Source organism: Mycothermus thermophilus, assembly GCF_041956435.1.
Source record: "Mycothermus thermophilus strain CBS 625.91 unplaced genomic scaffold VTJ04scaffold_2, whole genome shotgun sequence".
In the NCBI taxonomy this organism is placed as follows: domain Eukaryota; kingdom Fungi; phylum Ascomycota; class Sordariomycetes; order Sordariales; family Chaetomiaceae; genus Mycothermus; species Mycothermus thermophilus.
The window spans coordinates 3,904,282-3,920,693 of NW_027191428.1; the positions used below are offsets into that span (position 1 = coordinate 3,904,282).

The window sequence follows — 16,412 nt, forward strand, 5'->3', positions numbered from 1 at the left end:
ATGCCACGGGAGCGGGAACACCCGCTGTGGGTTTCATGCCAGTAATGAATGTCCAAATGGAATGGCACTTCTCACACCAACATGGCAAGTCGGACACTCAATCATAGTAAGGTCTGGATTTTAGCTTTCCTACATGACGAGTCATGCCCATGATAGGCGTTCACAATATCATCACACGGATTCTGATGTTTTGGATGATTGATATTAGAATGGTCCAGTGGCCACTGTTCGTTCACCCCGGCCCATAGGTATGAATCACGCACAGGGAATGATAGTTCAGGCCTGTCAGAGACACAATATCTCTCGAAAATAAAGACAATTTTTGGAACTATTAAGGTCCCATGGCGGAAACGGCACACGAGATATACGCAAAGTATGCCTGAGCTCAATGCAAACATAAATGTCCCCGTTATGGACTCACGTGTTGGAAAGCAGTGTCAGGGATATGTCGTTGATGTATCATGTGGTGAGGAGCCAGGGACGTCTTGACACTTCTATAGGTCAGCCACCCGCACCTATGTGGTTTGGTTGTAGAATTGTCTGGATGCTCGGAAAAGCGAGTTCCATGCAAAGCAGACCGAAAGTCAACATGTTTGACAACATCAACGGCCAGAGCCCTCGCAGCCAATCTGACAGTGAAGTCGACAAAAATCGCGGTGTCAACATGCCAGACTGATGCTTTGTTCCTCTCCGACATTTCCCTAGTGTAATACATACAAACGTAACGGCAAACCGTGAGGTGGTGTTCCCAGGACCTTGCCGTCCCCAGACTTTGGGCAACGGCGGAGATGGGCCGATGTAACGCCGTCACCCCACTGCCAAAAACGGGCAACGGTCCTGGTTGATGGGTCTCGTCCTAGCCTGGAACCTTGGAAGGGGGTGGGCCAGGGTCGCATCGCAAAGACGGGACGATATTGCGGGCATGCAACCTCACTTCATGACAAGGGGTGCCGAGCCGCGGGATGGCCGTCTCGCCCGCGCGGTGTTGCGACGTGTGCGTGTGACTGCGACCAGACTTTTCCGTGAAAGGCCATGGCTCGATTCTGCGCTGGTTTTTTTCTTTGCATTCGGGTTGCTGACTGGCGAAAACAGACGAGAAAACAAAGGGGCCTGTTGGGACAGCGTGGTGCGGGAGGCGAGAGTGCTGACAGAGAGGGAAAAGACTGGCGAATTGCGCGCCGAAGAGCCGTGAGGTTGCTGACCCAGCAGACGGGACCATCTCGATGGAAATCCGGCACCGACGGAGTGGTGTCCTGCGTTCTACGGAGTAATCGAGTCTTGTTCGCTTCGATGGCTGCATGATGAAGAGATGACCTGATTTGGCCATGTTGCGCAGTGTTTCCGAACAAACACCAAACTCCCGGGGCACATCCTCCGTCAGATCGAAGAAAACCTCCGGCCAGCATTCCACAGCATTGACGAAGAAAAATGAAGGGTCGGGTCGAGAGTGGGTCCAAACTCTTGAACGGGTAAGCCGGACCTTGCTGACATAATCCGGGCCATTCCATGTGTTCTGTAAGTAACATATCACGTGATCTCGCATGCAACCCTCTCAGCCGTGGGACGCGTCGACCCGCGTCTTCGGATTTTCGTGCCGAATCTCCATCGCAAGGAGCATCGCGTTTGACCGGCTCCAACCGAGACCATCCGCACCACACCTCTCGGGTGACATCAATCATCGGACGAGAACCCGACTGTCCCACCGCTCAACACCATGGCAGGTCCATCTCGTCCTCCGGAGAAGAAGCAGGCTTCGTTGACCAGTTTCTTCACCGTCCGTGCTCCCAGCAAGAAGCCTGCACCGGCATCCTCTCCCGCCAGCGGGGAACCCATTCCAAGTCCGGACGTCAGGAAGGGGAAGGACGACAAAGACGACAACGCCGCATCTTCCACCTCCCCCGTGTCAGATACCTCTCGCAAACGCCGCTTGCCGGAGAGTGCTCCCTCCAGTGCTCCTCGAAACGGCCGCGCGTCCAAGCGTGCGAGAGCCATTGTCGATGACGATGATGACGATGACTACGTCGACGATGCATCTGACGGCGTCGTCGACGCCCCGAAAAGCCCATCCCCTGCTACGCCAAATCCTCCTCCGTCATCTCGGACAGAGCGTTACGCCTATGGGGCGAGCACCTCTGTGCAGGACCAGGATGAGGAGGACGCCGAAGCAGTGAGGCGGAAGAAGGAGGAACTACACAGAAAGTTTGTCAAAAAACTTGGCAATCCCGACAGCCTGTCCCTCTTCAGGAGAAGGGAGGCAAATGGCGGCAACGAGAGTCCTGGCGGGGATGGCGAAGACGACGATGGCGCCGTCGAGGATGCGGAAGAAGAGGAGGAACCTGCACCCGCGGCAAAGGGCAAGAAGAAGGGCGCCAAGCCAGGCAAGCTGACGCCAATGGAGATCCAATTCCTCGAGATCAAGAGGAAACACATGGATACTGTCCTGGTCGTTGAGGTTGGCTACAAGTTTCGCTTCTTTGGCGAGGATGCCCGCATTGCTGCCAAAGTCCTGAGCATTGTCTGCATTCCCGGCAAGTTTCGATACGATGAACGTACGCTATTCCCATACTCCTTGGCATATGTCTGTCAATGGACCCGCTGACAAGTTCAAGATCCTTCGGAGGCCCATCTCGATCGGTTTGCCTCGGCCAGCATTCCTGTACACCGCCTCAACGTCCACGTCAAACGCCTGGTGGCCGCCGGTTACAAAGTCGGCGTTGTTCGCCAGCTCGAAACCGCGGCGCTCAAAAAAGTTGGCGACAACCGGAATGCTCCGTTCGTCCGCAAGCTCACAAACATCTACACCAAAGGCACCTACATCGACGAGACAGGAGAGCTTGACCAGGCTGAAGGCGCGGGCGCATCGGCAGGAGGCTATTTGCTGTGCCTCACTGAGTCTCCGGCAAAGGGAACCGGGGCCGATGAGAAGGTTGACGTTGGCATCCTCGCTGTCCAGCCTGCGACAGGCGATATCATCTACGATCATTTTGAAGACGGCTTCATGCGGCGCGAGATCGAGACCCGTTTGCTGCACATCTCGCCGTGTGAGCTTCTCATTGTCGGCGACCTCTCCAAGGCCACTGACAAGCTGGTTCAGCACTTGGCGGGCAGTAGCACAAACGTCTTCGGTGACAGGACCCGCGTGGAGCGGGTGCCCAAGACCAAAACCATGGCCGCAGAGGCCTCTTCGCACGTTACGCAGTTCTATGCGGGGAAGGCGAACAAGGATGACGAGCGCTCGGCTGACTTGCTGGACAAGGTCTTGAACCTGTCCGAGCCTGTCACCATATGCCTGTCAGCCATGATCACGCATCTGACCGAGTACGGCCTGGAGCACATCTTCGACCTAAAAAAATACTTCCAGTCGTTTAGTACGCGCCAGCACATGCTGATCAATGGCACCACCCTGGAGAGCCTCGAGGTGTACCGGAACGCCACGGACCAGTCCGAGAAAGGGAGCCTGCTGTGGGCGTTGGACAAGACTCGCACTCGACCCGGTCGACGGCTTCTGAGGAAGTGGATTGGTCGGCCCTTGCTGGACAAGGAGCGTCTAGAGGAGCGTGTTGCTGCCGTTGAAGAGCTGCTTGAAAACCAGTCCACCCTCAAAGTCGACAAGATCGGGGGCATGCTGAGCTTCATCCGCGCTGACCTGGAACGCAGCCTTATCCGCATATACTATGGCAAGTGTACGCGACCAGAGCTTCTTTCGACCCTGCAGACTCTCCAGCGGATAGCTATGGACTTCTCCCGCGTGAAGACGCCTGAGGATACGGGATTCAAGTCGCGCCTCATCAGCGAAGCGATCTGCTCCCTCCCTGGCATTGGGGATATTGTCACAAAGTATCTCGACAAAATCAATGCCGAGGCAGCAAGGAAAGATGACAAGTACACATTCTTCCGGGACGATGAAGAGACGGAGGATATCACCAACCACAAGCTGGGAATCGCGGCTGTTGAGGCCGATCTGGATATGCACCGTAAGGACGCCGCCGCGAAGCTCGGCAAGAAGACCCCCGTCACCTACGTCACCGTAGCTGGCATTGAGTACCTCATCGAGGTGCCCAACACGGACCTCAAGCACGTTCCAGCCTCGTGGGCCAAGATCAGTGGCACCAAGAAGCTCTCGCGTTTCCACACCCCCGAGGTCATGAAACTCCTCAATGAGCGCGACCAGCACAAGGAGGCTCTGGCCGCGGCTTGCGACGCTGCCTTCGCCAACCTCCTCAAGGAGATAGCCACTGAGTATCAACCTCTCCGCGACGCCGTCGCCTCTCTCGCAACTCTTGACTGCCTGCTCTCCCTTGCCCAAGTGGCAGCTCTGCCCGGGTACACAAAGCCAAACTTCCTCCCAGCCTCGACGCCGCCTACCATTTCCATCACCTCTGGCCGCCACCCCATCGCCGAGCATACCCTCCCGGACGGCTACATCCCCTTCACCACGACCCTCTCCTCGCCCTCCCCCATCGCCCAGCTCATCACGGGCCCCAACATGGGCGGCAAGTCAAGCTACGTCCGCGCTGTGGCGCTCCTCGTCTTGCTCGCCCAGATCGGCTCTTTCGTCCCTGCCGAGGCCATGTCCCTCACGCTAACCGACGCAATCTACACCCGTATGGGCGCTCGCGACAACTTGTTCGCTGGCGAAAGCACCTTCATGGTCGAGGTCTCCGAGACCGCCGCCATCCTACGCGGCGCAACGCCACGCTCGCTCGTCATCCTCGACGAGCTGGGCCGCGGCACCTCGACGCACGACGGAGCCGCCATCGCCCACGCGGTCCTCGACCACGTCGTCCGCGACATACGCTGCCTCACCCTCTTCATCACGCACTACCAATCCCTGGCGCGCGTCGCGCAGGGGCTGGGCGACGGCCTCGTTCGGTGCGTGCACATGCGCTTCGAGGCAAAATCCAAACATACACAACAGCACAAACCCCTGCCTGCGAACGGCGATAATCCTAACGAGGACGAAGCCGAAGACTCGTCTGTCCTCGACGAGGAAATCACCTTCCTCTACGAAGTGGCCGACGGCGTCGCCCACCGCTCCTACGGCCTCAACGTGGCGCGGCTCGCGCGCATCCCGCGCCGCGTCCTCGACGTCGCCGCCCGCAAGTCGCGCGAGATGGAGGAGGCCGTCAAGGCCCGCCGGCTGCAGGGCGCCGCACGCCTGCTTCGCGACGTGCTGGCATCAGCATCATCGGCGGGAGGGGATGGCGACGACGATGATGACAAGCTTGACCAGCTTATTTCGAGCGTCGAGCAATTGTGAGTTTGGAGCGGGTTTTGACGCACTGGCTGGGCTCGTGGATGTGAGATTGGCCGGTCCTCTCGTTGTCCCTGACGGCTTTCCTTCAGCTGGGGTTGGCGTTCTGTTAATATTACTAGGGCAATCCAATTGTGGGCGGATCATAACCTGTGTCGGCCATTTACCAGTGATCATGATAGAGTTTATCAGTGCAGGTGGACAAAAGGCGGTACAGGAACAATACATAACACTAGCGCCCGTTTCGAGACATCAGGTACCTTATTGATCCCATGTCCTGTTTCCTTGATGTTATTATGACCCTATGGACCTTGCGACCTCCCCAGCCCGTCGTTGCATTACCTGCCAGCATCCGTCTGGCCACATTCACAAGGCCAGTCAGGCCTGGCCCACACGAACTCTCATGGGCAGCAAGGGTATGTGATGATTCTATTGAAGCTATGACTGATGTCTCGTGCTCTAAATACGACCCTGTAATGATGGGGTTGTGTGAATCCTTGGGAGCCATGCCACTATCTAGAAGATGAGGATAAGTAAAGATCATGCTATGCTACCGCCCAGGCACCTTTGTCTTCCTTCTGTCTTCTCGCCGATCTAATGACTCCTGTTACCGTGGTCAAAATTTCATCGAAACTCTGTCCTCCCCCAGCAAAGATAAAGACTGCAAAGGATGCTCAAGATGAACCTCTAGTGATCTCGGTGATCGAGCGTATTCGAACAGCCCCGCGGTCCCAAAGTTGCCTGCAACCTAACAAGAATGCGGGATGCGGCAGGCGGACTGTGAAAAAAGCCCATGTATTGCTCCAATCCCTGTCTCAAAGATCGTCATACTGGTTGGCACCTTCATGGCCGGCATCCGACGTAAAGTGGCCCGTGAAGCTGCTGAAGGGCATGTTGCCCAAATTCATCGAGCTCATTGCCTGGAATGTAGCAGGAGAGGGCTTGGTCTCACTGAAGTTGGAATAGGCGTACGGGTTGTAGTAGCCCCTGGCCTGGACGTTCAGAGGGTTGAAAGTACCGGGTCCCAGGCTGTGCTGAGAATGGAAGTAATGAGCGCTAGGGACAGGAGGCTGCGAACTGAAGACGCCGGTACCGGCCTCGCGAGATGCCATGTACGCGGTTGACTTCGCTTGCTTCTCTGACGCGGATCCGATGACCATTTTCTTGTTGACTGGTTGAAGCGCAGCGCGGCGACGAAGTTCATAGCTAGCTCACGGTCAGCAGAGATCCACCGTGCCTGGAGGGTCCATGACGTACCCATGCGCCCTATGTGGACTGCCCATAGGATTGGCCGTGGGCGTGTCACGGAAGATGTCGTAGCCGTCACCAGATGCACGGACATCATCGTCCTCTTCCTCGCGCTCACTTTTGTTCTTGGTCTTGTTCGTCTGACGTGTCAGTCTGGTTGAGGCACGTGTGCGCACCTGCTTCGGAGCAGCCCCATTGGCACGACGACCACGCTTTGGTTTCCGCTCCTCATCCTCTTCGAGTTCCCGGTCCTGGAGAAAGTTTTATGGGTTAGAATCCGGCACTCAAACCAGTGCCAGGTCCGGTGGATGACGGTTATATGAATGCGGCCTACCGGAGTGCCTTCCACAGAAGGTGAGGCGTAGATGTCACGAAAGCGCTGGAACTCTAGGGTTCCGTCGGTCAACACCATCTCATTGGGAGCAATTCCAGAGGAAGTTTCTTCCATCTGCTTCAAGACGGAGTCATCCTTCCGCTGGTTGCGCATACGCCTCTGGTTCTCGTCGGCGGAATCAAACAGTCCCATGCCCGGGTATTTGATGCCTTTGAGCTTACTCGAGTCATTGTCTTCGTCCAACTCTGTGGTTTCCGAGGTGAACTCAGAGGGATTGGCACTATCGGTGGTTGCTGTCTCCGAAGGCCACCGGCGGTACGGCTTGGGATGCATGTCATTTTCAGGGGTAACCGGGTCTGAGTTATCCGAACGAGAACGCTTCAGACTCGGAGTAGGATAGCCAACCACATCGAAAGGATCATGATGTCCATGGTGGTAGGGAGCGGGGATTGGGGTCCATTGAGTCGAGCACTGGGCCAGAGTGTAGTCATCAGGCTCTGTCTTGACAAAGCCATTGGAGCCCGCTGGGGTGTCGGCCTTGCTCTGCGTCATTGACCCGAGTAAGCCTTGGAGAAGCTCCCTTCCATGACGGGAGGCGCACTTACATCCCCACTGACGGGCCGTCCACGTCTGCCACCACCCTTCTTCCTCTCCTTGGCTGCCATGCGTTCGGCCAGGAGGGCATTGATGCCATATCGCTCGCACCAGCTGTCATACTGGCGGACCTCCTCGAGGGCGATCCTGTCGTCCCGTGCCCTGAGCTCGGCTCTGAAACGGTGTGCCAGGTGACTTTTTGACGATATGTGGGTGAGGAGGTGAGACAAGTCGGAAAACTTGGGTTTCTTCGGACAGATGGTGCATTGAAGAGGGATGGAACCAGCGTCGCCCCTCATCACCAAGTCCATGGGTGCAACTGCGGCCATGGCCTTTCACGGAGAGAATTGGTGAGAGGCAAGGAATGTTAGAAGAGGAAAGGTAGTGGCTTACGGATCCGGTTATTTCGACTTGGCAGGGCCAGCCTCAGTCTCGATGGGTTGGAGCGGGTGACTTGAAGGTGGTATTTGAACACAGGGGGGATTGGCGACCTCTGGGTTGAGATGGAGGTGTTAGTGGACTTGTCGGAGGCAAGTGAGACCTGGAACTCAAACAACGTGCAATAGCACCTTGAAGATGCCACCAAGCTGGATGTTGGAGCAGTGTAAATGTAGGGAATGTCAAGATGAATGCCGAGAGAACGGCAATGTGGTGGTCGTTGGCCAATTGAATAGTTGAGAGGATGAATTAACTTGATCAAAAATGCGAAGGCTTACCGTCAGACAGTCTTGGATTCGGTCCCTCCTATGTCCCCGAGGAAGAAATCTCGAAGAGGGGAATGCAGTCGCGTCTGAGTGTGTTGCGTCTTGTCGAAAGGCGGGAATTGAAGTGAAAGATATTGGAGAGGAAGGAGTCCGGGAAAGACAGTGACTCGCATGGACCAGTCAAGGATTGGAGGAAGTGGAAACAACAAGGACGCAGGCTTCCATCTGAACACGCCTGGCTGATTAGGTGAGGAAAGAGAAGAGGATGAGAAAAAAAATCGAAGGAGTGTGGACTGAAGAATCTGTTCTGTGTGGAAGGATAATCCGAGAATCGGAGAGTTGGAGAGGATGCGATTGTCTTAGGAAGTCGCTTCGACATGTGGACGCGTCAAGACGCGTTGCGGAAGTCACGGCCTCCTCAACCTCGTCAGTTGATCACCCAATGGCTTGCTGCCTGGAGGGGAGACTCAACAGAGAGGAAAGAGCAGAGGGCAGAGAATCCAAAAAGGAAAGAGCGCCCCATGGCTCTCGAGAGAGGAAGACCACTGGACATGAACCGTGAACCTGCAACAACTTCCGAATTCAATCATTTTTTTTTCTTTAGTGACCGACCTTCGGATTGTAGTCCACTCGGGGGTTTGAGATTTGAGTATTCTTGTGGTGATGCAGGAGTTAGGTGCTCAAAGCAGCGGGATGGTGCCCGGCGTTGCCTGGTGTTGGAAGAGACCGAATTGCTGTGCGATGGGTTCACTCCGACTTGTGCAATTACATTGAGAAGTTGATTCACCTCTTAAATCACGCAGAGGTCGAAACGCTGGACGGATCCAAAGAGCAAAAAGGCCCTCGAGTGACCCAAGCTGGCGGTCAAGCGCCTACAATGCCATGGTAGGACTTGGGTCGAGGGATCTTTGACTGGCAACCGAGCAAGAAGTCTCATCATGTATTGTCAGATTTTTATGGCAGTGTCCAGATTATCTGATCGGCCCTTTATCAAGGTGTGAAAGACTATGGTACCTCATATTCTGATGAAGTGTCTGGCAATCCGTAAGAAGGCCAATGGGTCACAAACAGAATGCTTCAAGGTGGACCAGGCCTCGGCTGGGAGGCAGAGCCCGGCCGGGCCATGTTGGAATGAAGTGAACAAGCTGATGACAAGAGGGAGAGAGGTCAACGAGCTTATGCATTGCAGTCTTCATAGCCTTGTGAGAAAACATAATCCATACCACGTTGGAAGAGGCAAGTTGTCCAACTCCAGCTCAGGATGTAAACAGTGTCATTGTCTCTAGAATCTCTATTTCCGTTGAATGGAGAGTCATGTCAACGGAGGAGATGAACGGAGAATGATGAAGGGCCAAGCAATGTTCGTCGTTAACCATCATTCCACGCAGACCGGCGGCACAAGGAACACCGGACGTGGCAAGGATATGGCGACGAGTTTATCTTCTCTTGCCTTGTATCCTACCAACGCTGTGTCATGTTGGGAGGTTATTAGATTGCAAGAGACCCAGGGCTTGGAGTTGAAAAAGAAAAGAAAACGGAGCTGGTACAAATACAATGCAACACAGCCCCTTCTACCTATGAGGCACAGCGCGAGAAGGAGAGCACAAGGAGCTCAGGGCAACCAAGCAGGCAGGAAGGCGGGTATAAATTGGCTCTAGCGGCCCAATACCCTCGCAGTGACGGCCTTGGGCATACAATAGACCTCATCCACAGGTTCCAGACCGGGATGCTTGAGCAGACTCAACCCCGCGATGCCAAACACGGTGTGCCAGACATCGACCATATCCCCTGGCCTGTCCGAAATACCACCGTTTTCCGTGTCCTGGCATCGCAGGATGAAAGCCACAAGCTTGTCCCTATCAATCCAGTGCGTCTTGCCGATCATTTCGAGGCTGCTCAGCACCCACCAGCTGTAGCAGACATCCTCCTTCTTCTCGGGCCGGCCGTTGAGCCCACCGCCCGCAATTTGCCGCTCGCTGAGCCATCGCCCCAGCCGCTCCTTGTCGATGAGGTCTTGCCTCCCCGCAATAGTCAGCGCCGCGACGCACGTGAATATCTGCCCCGCGTGGGACTCGGCGCCGGGCGACACGCCGTAGCCACCGTCAAAGTTGGCGCAGGCTGCGACATGACGGACAGCCTTGTCGACGTCGATTAGATGGAGGAGACCAAGCAGCGAGAGCGCGTTGAAGGCGCCGTATAGAAACCGTGTGTCTTCCTCGCCCCATTCGTCGCCGGCGAAGGTGCCTGTTTCGGGGTTTTGGAGGCTGGCGATAACTAGAGCGAAGGGTCAACATACCGTCAGAAAACCGATCGAGTTGGGTGAGGTTCAGAGATACGCACACTTGCCCACCTGCAACCTGCCTTTGCCGCGCTTGTCCAGCTCGTCGAGCGCATCAATCGTGGCCAGGATCTGAACCGCGCTGACGGTCGACAGCATGTGGGCGTCGTGGCCCGGGGCAGCACCAAAGCCGCCGCTGTCGTGCTGGCATGAGAGGACAAAGTCGATGGTTTCTTCGCGCGGCAGGGCTTCTGGGTGGCCCATCAGGTGCAGGGCCGTGAGGCCCCAGTAAAGCCCGTTGAGGCGCAAGTGCTCCGTCAGCCAGTAGCCATATTCGTCTTTCCTTGTGTCCAGGCTTTGGATGTACTTGACGTGGGCCGAGGTGGCCAGTTGGAGTTCTTCGGGAAGTTGATCAAATTTTTGCGCCATCGGTGGAAGCGGTTGGGGTTTGTTTAGGTGGTCTTGGTGTGGCTGGGGTTCCGTCTTTGGTTGGGTCCCGTCCGGGTCCCGGAGAAACACGTCGAATCTCCTTGTCCGCGCCTCGTGCAACGGCGGGCCGGGGGAGGGAAAGACGGGCTCCACCACGGCGCAACGCGGCTTACGTAATGCCCGGAGCCGAGGACGGGACCCGAGCCGGTGCGGGGATACAAGGACGGGCCCTTGATGCCGGTTCTGTTCAAGAAAGGAAGGGGAATCATCGACGACATAGTGTAGGCTACTCCGTACACAGATTCAAAACAAACACACAAACAATGGATCGCCAATCGAAGCTTCGATTTGAAATTATCCGCATTTCTTTTTCTCCCAGTTTGCTGCGGCACCTTTCGGGACACCTATCTGGGTCCGTCGATCGATCCGGGATTCGCGGGTTAGAAGACGGGCAACATCAAAGCGAATAGTAGGTCCTCCACGAGATGCCCAGGGCAAGGGGCTGTTGTCCCAGAATCTCGGTCCTGCCGAACACCTCTCAACGTCCATACGCCGCGGCATCAATGCATCAATGCAGTCCAGCGCAATTCAGGCCCAGGCTCAGTAGATGCTGTGTCAGCAACATGACGGCCATCTGTGACGGTTGGTTTGAGGGATGTGACCAAGGCGGTGGTGACACCATCCTCACATGCGTGTCAGGTAGTATTTGTGGTGCGAGGCTTTTTTATGTGCGCCATCCCGCTGGGTCAGATGCGTGACTACATCGATGCTGACCTGATGCTGTCCCAAAGTTCAACATCACATCCCAGCGGCCAACCTGAGCCAAGCCTGAGCGCCGAGTTTCAGATCTGCTGTGTTCCTGGGCTAAGCCATTACAGCCACTAGCGTCAGATGCACGTCCTGACACCCCGCTTGACCACCAACTTTGAACCACAGACATGTTCATGGAGCTCCTGGACGGGCTGGGTTGCGCTGTACATACGCGGAGTGTCAACAATGATCAGGAAACTCGGCCCCCGAGAGAGTGATCAGGTTGGTGGATGAGAGTCCGTCCCAGGAGGATACAGCTACTCGAGGATTCAGGATGGTGCCAACCTCGCAAGTCATATGGCGAGGTGAGCCGCGGTGCCCCTCCATTTGCGTAGCAACGGCGCTTCCATCAAATCCATCACGGCCGATGCAGACATACGCACATCCATGGCCAAGCTCGCGGTGGGACAGGGTTTGACAGTCCAAGTCGAGGGGTGATGTGGCTGGCAACTCCTCACTTTGGTCATGTTTTGTCACCTAAAATGTCTTCCCGATTCCAACTCGGCAGCTTTTGGAACCCTTTTTTGCGCTAACAAGTCGCACGCGACGCCTTGATCCCCTCGTTTCTTGCCGAGAGGTGGAGACGAAACGCCCATCTCAGTGCAAGTATTCGCGAGGGTTCTGGCGACGGTGCATTGCAGCGGTTGAAGGACAGAGCGAGTTGAACAACCGCTGCTTTCGGGTTCTCGATGCATCTCTGTCACAACGGCGTCTCCTTTACTCCATAAAGAGGTTTGTGCGCACAAACAACACAACAGCGACAACGCGGCGGCTAACTTGAGCAATTAGGTAGAGGACGGATGTTCTACGCCGTACGCTAAACGGCTTCTGGGAGGCAATCTGTTTACCTTTCCAAAAGCCAACATGGCCGGTTGCCATCCCACTCACAGGGTCACGCACATTCGTCTGTTATGGCCTGGCTTCAACAAAAGTCCTCCTGTTTTCGGTGAATGTCTGGACTATGATATGTCAGCAAGGCATCTTCAACCGGGGTTGCCAAAGCCCATCGCCCTTGGTCAAACAAGCCGTTCAGGTTATCGTCACTTTGCATTTTCAGCTTGTCCATCGCCCTCCACCGGGACACTCAGCCGATGGGGTCGAGAACATCGGGGGTCGTGAGCGCTTCGACTGGATGGGTTGCCGCGAATCAAGAGCCATGGACCAGGGGGGTAAGTGGCGGCGGATCGAAGTCGAGAGACTCCCAGCGCTCAACGAGGAAACAAAACAGACGCGGAGATGGGGGACAGAAGGGCGGGGTTCAAGCTTATGTTGCCCCCCATCGTCCACCCCTGGGAGGCTCAGCGCTCACCTCCACTCCGCCATTTGCACTTTCATTGTTCCAATTGTGTCCGACTTGGGGCCAGCCTTTCCTGCGCGTTGTGTCTGTTCAAAGAAATGGATCATGTCCATGAGCTGGCCTGGGCAAGACCAGCGCTAGACACATGAGTTAATCACCGAAGTTAGACCTAGGCAATTGCACTGAATCTCGGTGATGCTCAGTGTGTGTCGTTTCCCCTTCACTCTCGTGCCATCATCCTTCCACGTTGACGCATTTCCAATTTCTTCCTCTTGTTTTCATCTGTCATGCCCTGTTTCATCCACCATCAAGCGGCCCACTTTTCCATGTCTTCCTTCACCTCCGTCCAAGTCCGACTTACGCTGCTTGACCTGAGCCTCGCCCGACGGTTTCAACCTCAAAAAAACGCCAGATGCCTGGAGGTGCCTGAGTGAATTCCCATCTGCCATTCGTCCCATGACCAGATAGATCCCTGGAACACAAGTGCCCAAACCGCCAAGCTCGGCCCCAATTTTTGCGACTCTTGCTTCGAACCTCATCACAAAGCCCCTCCATCGCCCACTGCGTCCGTGCTTCCCGTCTTCTTTCAAAGAAGACATCTTTCATTGTCGTATCAACGGACATCCTGCCGATTTCCATCATCATACCGACGGGGATCCTTAATAGAAGTCGGACCTGTAACACGGTTGCGCGCCCCAGCAAAACAGTCGCTGCAATCGCTGCAACCGGTTGGCCCTTGCACGCTGGTGCGGCAGAGTTGCGCGCGGCGGATCGCAAATCAGGAGGAGCCCACACGGCACACGCCCCCTGGTTCGGCCAAGTGCGCTGGGCTCCGTACCTTAACACACTCCCTCCATCTTCTCCTGCGCAGGAACACAGGAACAGCAACCGCCGGATCAGGAACAGGAAACATCCAGAACCCTTCCGCACCCAGCACCCATACCCATACCCCATACGCATTCTGCACAAACAGGCCTGTCCCGTTCCGTTTCCCAAGGTCCAGTACCTGACCTTGCCAGGTGGCCCGGCGGCACACCTGGTCAACCCCCCGGATCGATCAAAATGGGCCGCAAGCCTGCGCCAGAACCTCTCTCACTCGAGGAACTACGCCTAGACGATGACTCCCGCCCGACTGACGCCGTCTCTCGTTCTTCTGCACGACTACCACCCGATACCGCATCCCCACGATCCCCGCGCTCTCCTTACCGCCACGGCCAGAACAAAGTGGACACTCCAGCAGCTCCCTTAGTTGACTCGAGCCAGACCCAACCGCTGGCCGACATCCTCCTTGACACCTCAGACGACTTGCGCCAGCGTCAACGATCGGACGACCGTCGTGACCCGCCGCAGCCTTCGCCAAGAGACCGACCTGCTGAGCAACAGCCATTGCCTCCGCAGCAACCGCCAGCGCTGGCGCCGCCGCAGCCGCAGACGCAGCAGCAACCGTCACAGCCATATCCAGGCCACAAACACACCAGGCGTGAAGACAAGTCCTCGAAATCAGGCTTCTTCTTTGGCTTCGGAAAAAGCCAGAAGTCGTCCGACCGATCTGGCGCACATCAACACTCCAATTCACGCACCGAGACCATGTCCAGGGACGCCGACCGGCCAGGGCTTTCGAAACAAAGCAGCAAGTCAGGTACGAGGTCATTTTTGGTGTTCCCGCTTCAGTTCTGCCCTTCTGGAATCCCCAGTTGTGGTCGATCATCCTGCCAGGAGAGGCTTATCGCTCCTCGTTTCAAGTTGTGCTAATCAATCTTTGCCCCTATCTCAGACTCGTCCCAACAGGACCAGTCTCTGCAGAAGCCGGTTACCCCGCTACCCTCCCGATCCGACGTGTCGCTCGCCTCGACCGCCGAGAACGAGAGCAGTCCAGGCAATACCTCGGTCACATCATCCAAGAAATCCAAACCAAAACCATTCCATCTGCTCGGCCGTACAAAGTCCTTCAAGGACAAGGACGGCGATAGCCCGAGCCCGAACGAGACCGCTCCCGTCCCTGCCCCGACACCAGGGAAAAATTCTGACGCCGAAGTCGTGTATGGTCCACAAGCGCCTCCAAAGACGGCTCCGATTCAGTCTCGCGACCGATCCTTCCGAGAAATGATGTCGTCGGCGGTGAGGAATCATTCGGCCGAACGGTCCCACTCGAGGGAAAAGGAAAGCAGGGGTCGCGACCATGATGGCCATCACTACAAGCCACCCATACCCTCGTATCCTCAAACTCCAGGAGGGGCCTTTTTCAGCAACCTCAAGAACAGCAGGGCGGCAGGTGTTATCCGTGATCGCTTATTTGGCGGCAGCAAGAGTGAACCTCCCCCGCCAAAGGAACCGGTTGTGGATGATGAGCATTACCAGCTTAAGGTCATCAACCTGCCGTTGGTCGAGCAGACACGCCTCACTCGTATCTCCAAGCGCCTCGAAGACTCGCGGGACAAGACCGAGTTTTGGATGCCCGCTTTCCCATGGCGAGCTATCGACTACCTGAACTACAAGGGCAGCGAGGTGGAAGGGCTTTACCGGGTACCAGGGAGTGGACCGCAAATCAAGAAGTGGCAGCGCCGGTTTGACGAGGGTAGGTCATCCAGCCCTAGGGCTGTAGGAAGTCGCAATCGCTAATTATTCTTCCAGAACTCGACGTGGACCTCTTTGAGCAGGATGACCTTTACGACATCAACATTATCGGGTCGATGTTGAAGGCCTGGCTGCGCGAGCTGCCCGACGAGCTCTTCCCCAAGGAGGCGCAGGAAAGGATTGCTAGGGAATGCGCTGGGGCCGAAAAGGTGCCCGACCTGCTAGTTGAGGAGCTGTCTAACCTGCCGCCATTCAACTACTACCTCCTCTTCGCCATTACTTGTCACCTGAGCCTCCTGCTCGCCCATTCGGACAAGAACAAGATGGATTTCCGCAACCTCTGCATTTGCTTCCAGCCCTGCATGAAGATCGACGCCTTTTGCTTCAAGTTCCTGGTCTGCGACTGGCGGGACTGCTGGAAGGGGTGCAAGAACGAGGCCAAATACATTGAGGAGGAGTATGCGCTCTTTGATCAACCCCCTCCAAGGATTGCGTCGAGGGACAGGAGCAACGGCACTGCGAGCCGTGCCGCCGAGGAGGACAGACGCGAGGATCAGAAGCAGCAGCAACAGCAGCAATCCCAACAGCAACAGCGTAACGTCTCGTCGTCATCCGAAAGCAGCAACAGCAAGAGTTCAAGCCAGGGTCAGGGGAGCGGACAACAACCGCAGCAGCAACAGCAGCAGCAGCAGAAGCCGATCAAGAAGAAGCGGGTGCCGACGGGGGCGGATTCGGAGGGCGGCGAAACCGGCTCGACAATACCAGCGACGCTCACCATCGACAGCAGTAGGGACACTCCCCCGCGAAAGACAGCTGCAGGCGAACTCAGACCGCTTTCGCCTATCAAGCCGCTGTCGCCACTGAACCTCTGAGCTCCCCGCACCGGTTAC

The 16,412-nt window shown here is 56.2% G+C and overlaps 4 protein-coding genes across 4 annotated transcripts; 2 read left to right on the forward strand and 2 right to left on the reverse strand.

Moving 5' to 3' along the window:
* Positions 1–1,714: 1,714 nt before the first annotated feature.
* On the forward strand, positions 1,715–5,260 carry VTJ04DRAFT_3597 (uncharacterized protein; the record flags this gene model as incomplete). Its single annotated transcript, XM_069361514.1, has 2 exons — positions 1,715–2,549; positions 2,610–5,260. 2 exons carry the CDS (start codon positions 1,715–1,717, stop codon positions 5,258–5,260), a joined length of 3,486 nt encoding a protein of 1,161 aa, XP_069222118.1.
* An 809-nt stretch (positions 5,261–6,069) lies between these two features.
* VTJ04DRAFT_3598 (uncharacterized protein) lies at positions 6,070–7,759 on the reverse strand (the record flags this gene model as incomplete). The annotated part of the gene is made up of 4 exons (XM_069361515.1): positions 6,070–6,460; positions 6,512–6,753; positions 6,837–7,379; positions 7,442–7,759. 4 exons carry the CDS (start codon positions 7,757–7,759, stop codon positions 6,070–6,072), a joined length of 1,494 nt encoding a protein of 497 aa, XP_069222119.1.
* Positions 7,760–9,788: 2,029 nt separating this feature from the next.
* Positions 9,789–10,841, reverse strand: VTJ04DRAFT_3599 (uncharacterized protein; the record flags this gene model as incomplete). Its single annotated transcript, XM_069361516.1, has 2 exons — positions 9,789–10,408; positions 10,475–10,841. 2 exons carry the CDS (start codon positions 10,839–10,841, stop codon positions 9,789–9,791), a joined length of 987 nt encoding a protein of 328 aa, XP_069222120.1.
* Positions 10,842–14,010: 3,169 nt separating this feature from the next.
* VTJ04DRAFT_3600 (uncharacterized protein) lies at positions 14,011–16,394 on the forward strand (the record flags this gene model as incomplete). Its single annotated transcript, XM_069361519.1, has 3 exons — positions 14,011–14,587; positions 14,723–15,523; positions 15,580–16,394. 3 exons carry the CDS (start codon positions 14,011–14,013, stop codon positions 16,392–16,394), a joined length of 2,193 nt encoding a protein of 730 aa, XP_069222121.1.
* Between the last annotated feature and the right edge of the window lie 18 nt (positions 16,395–16,412).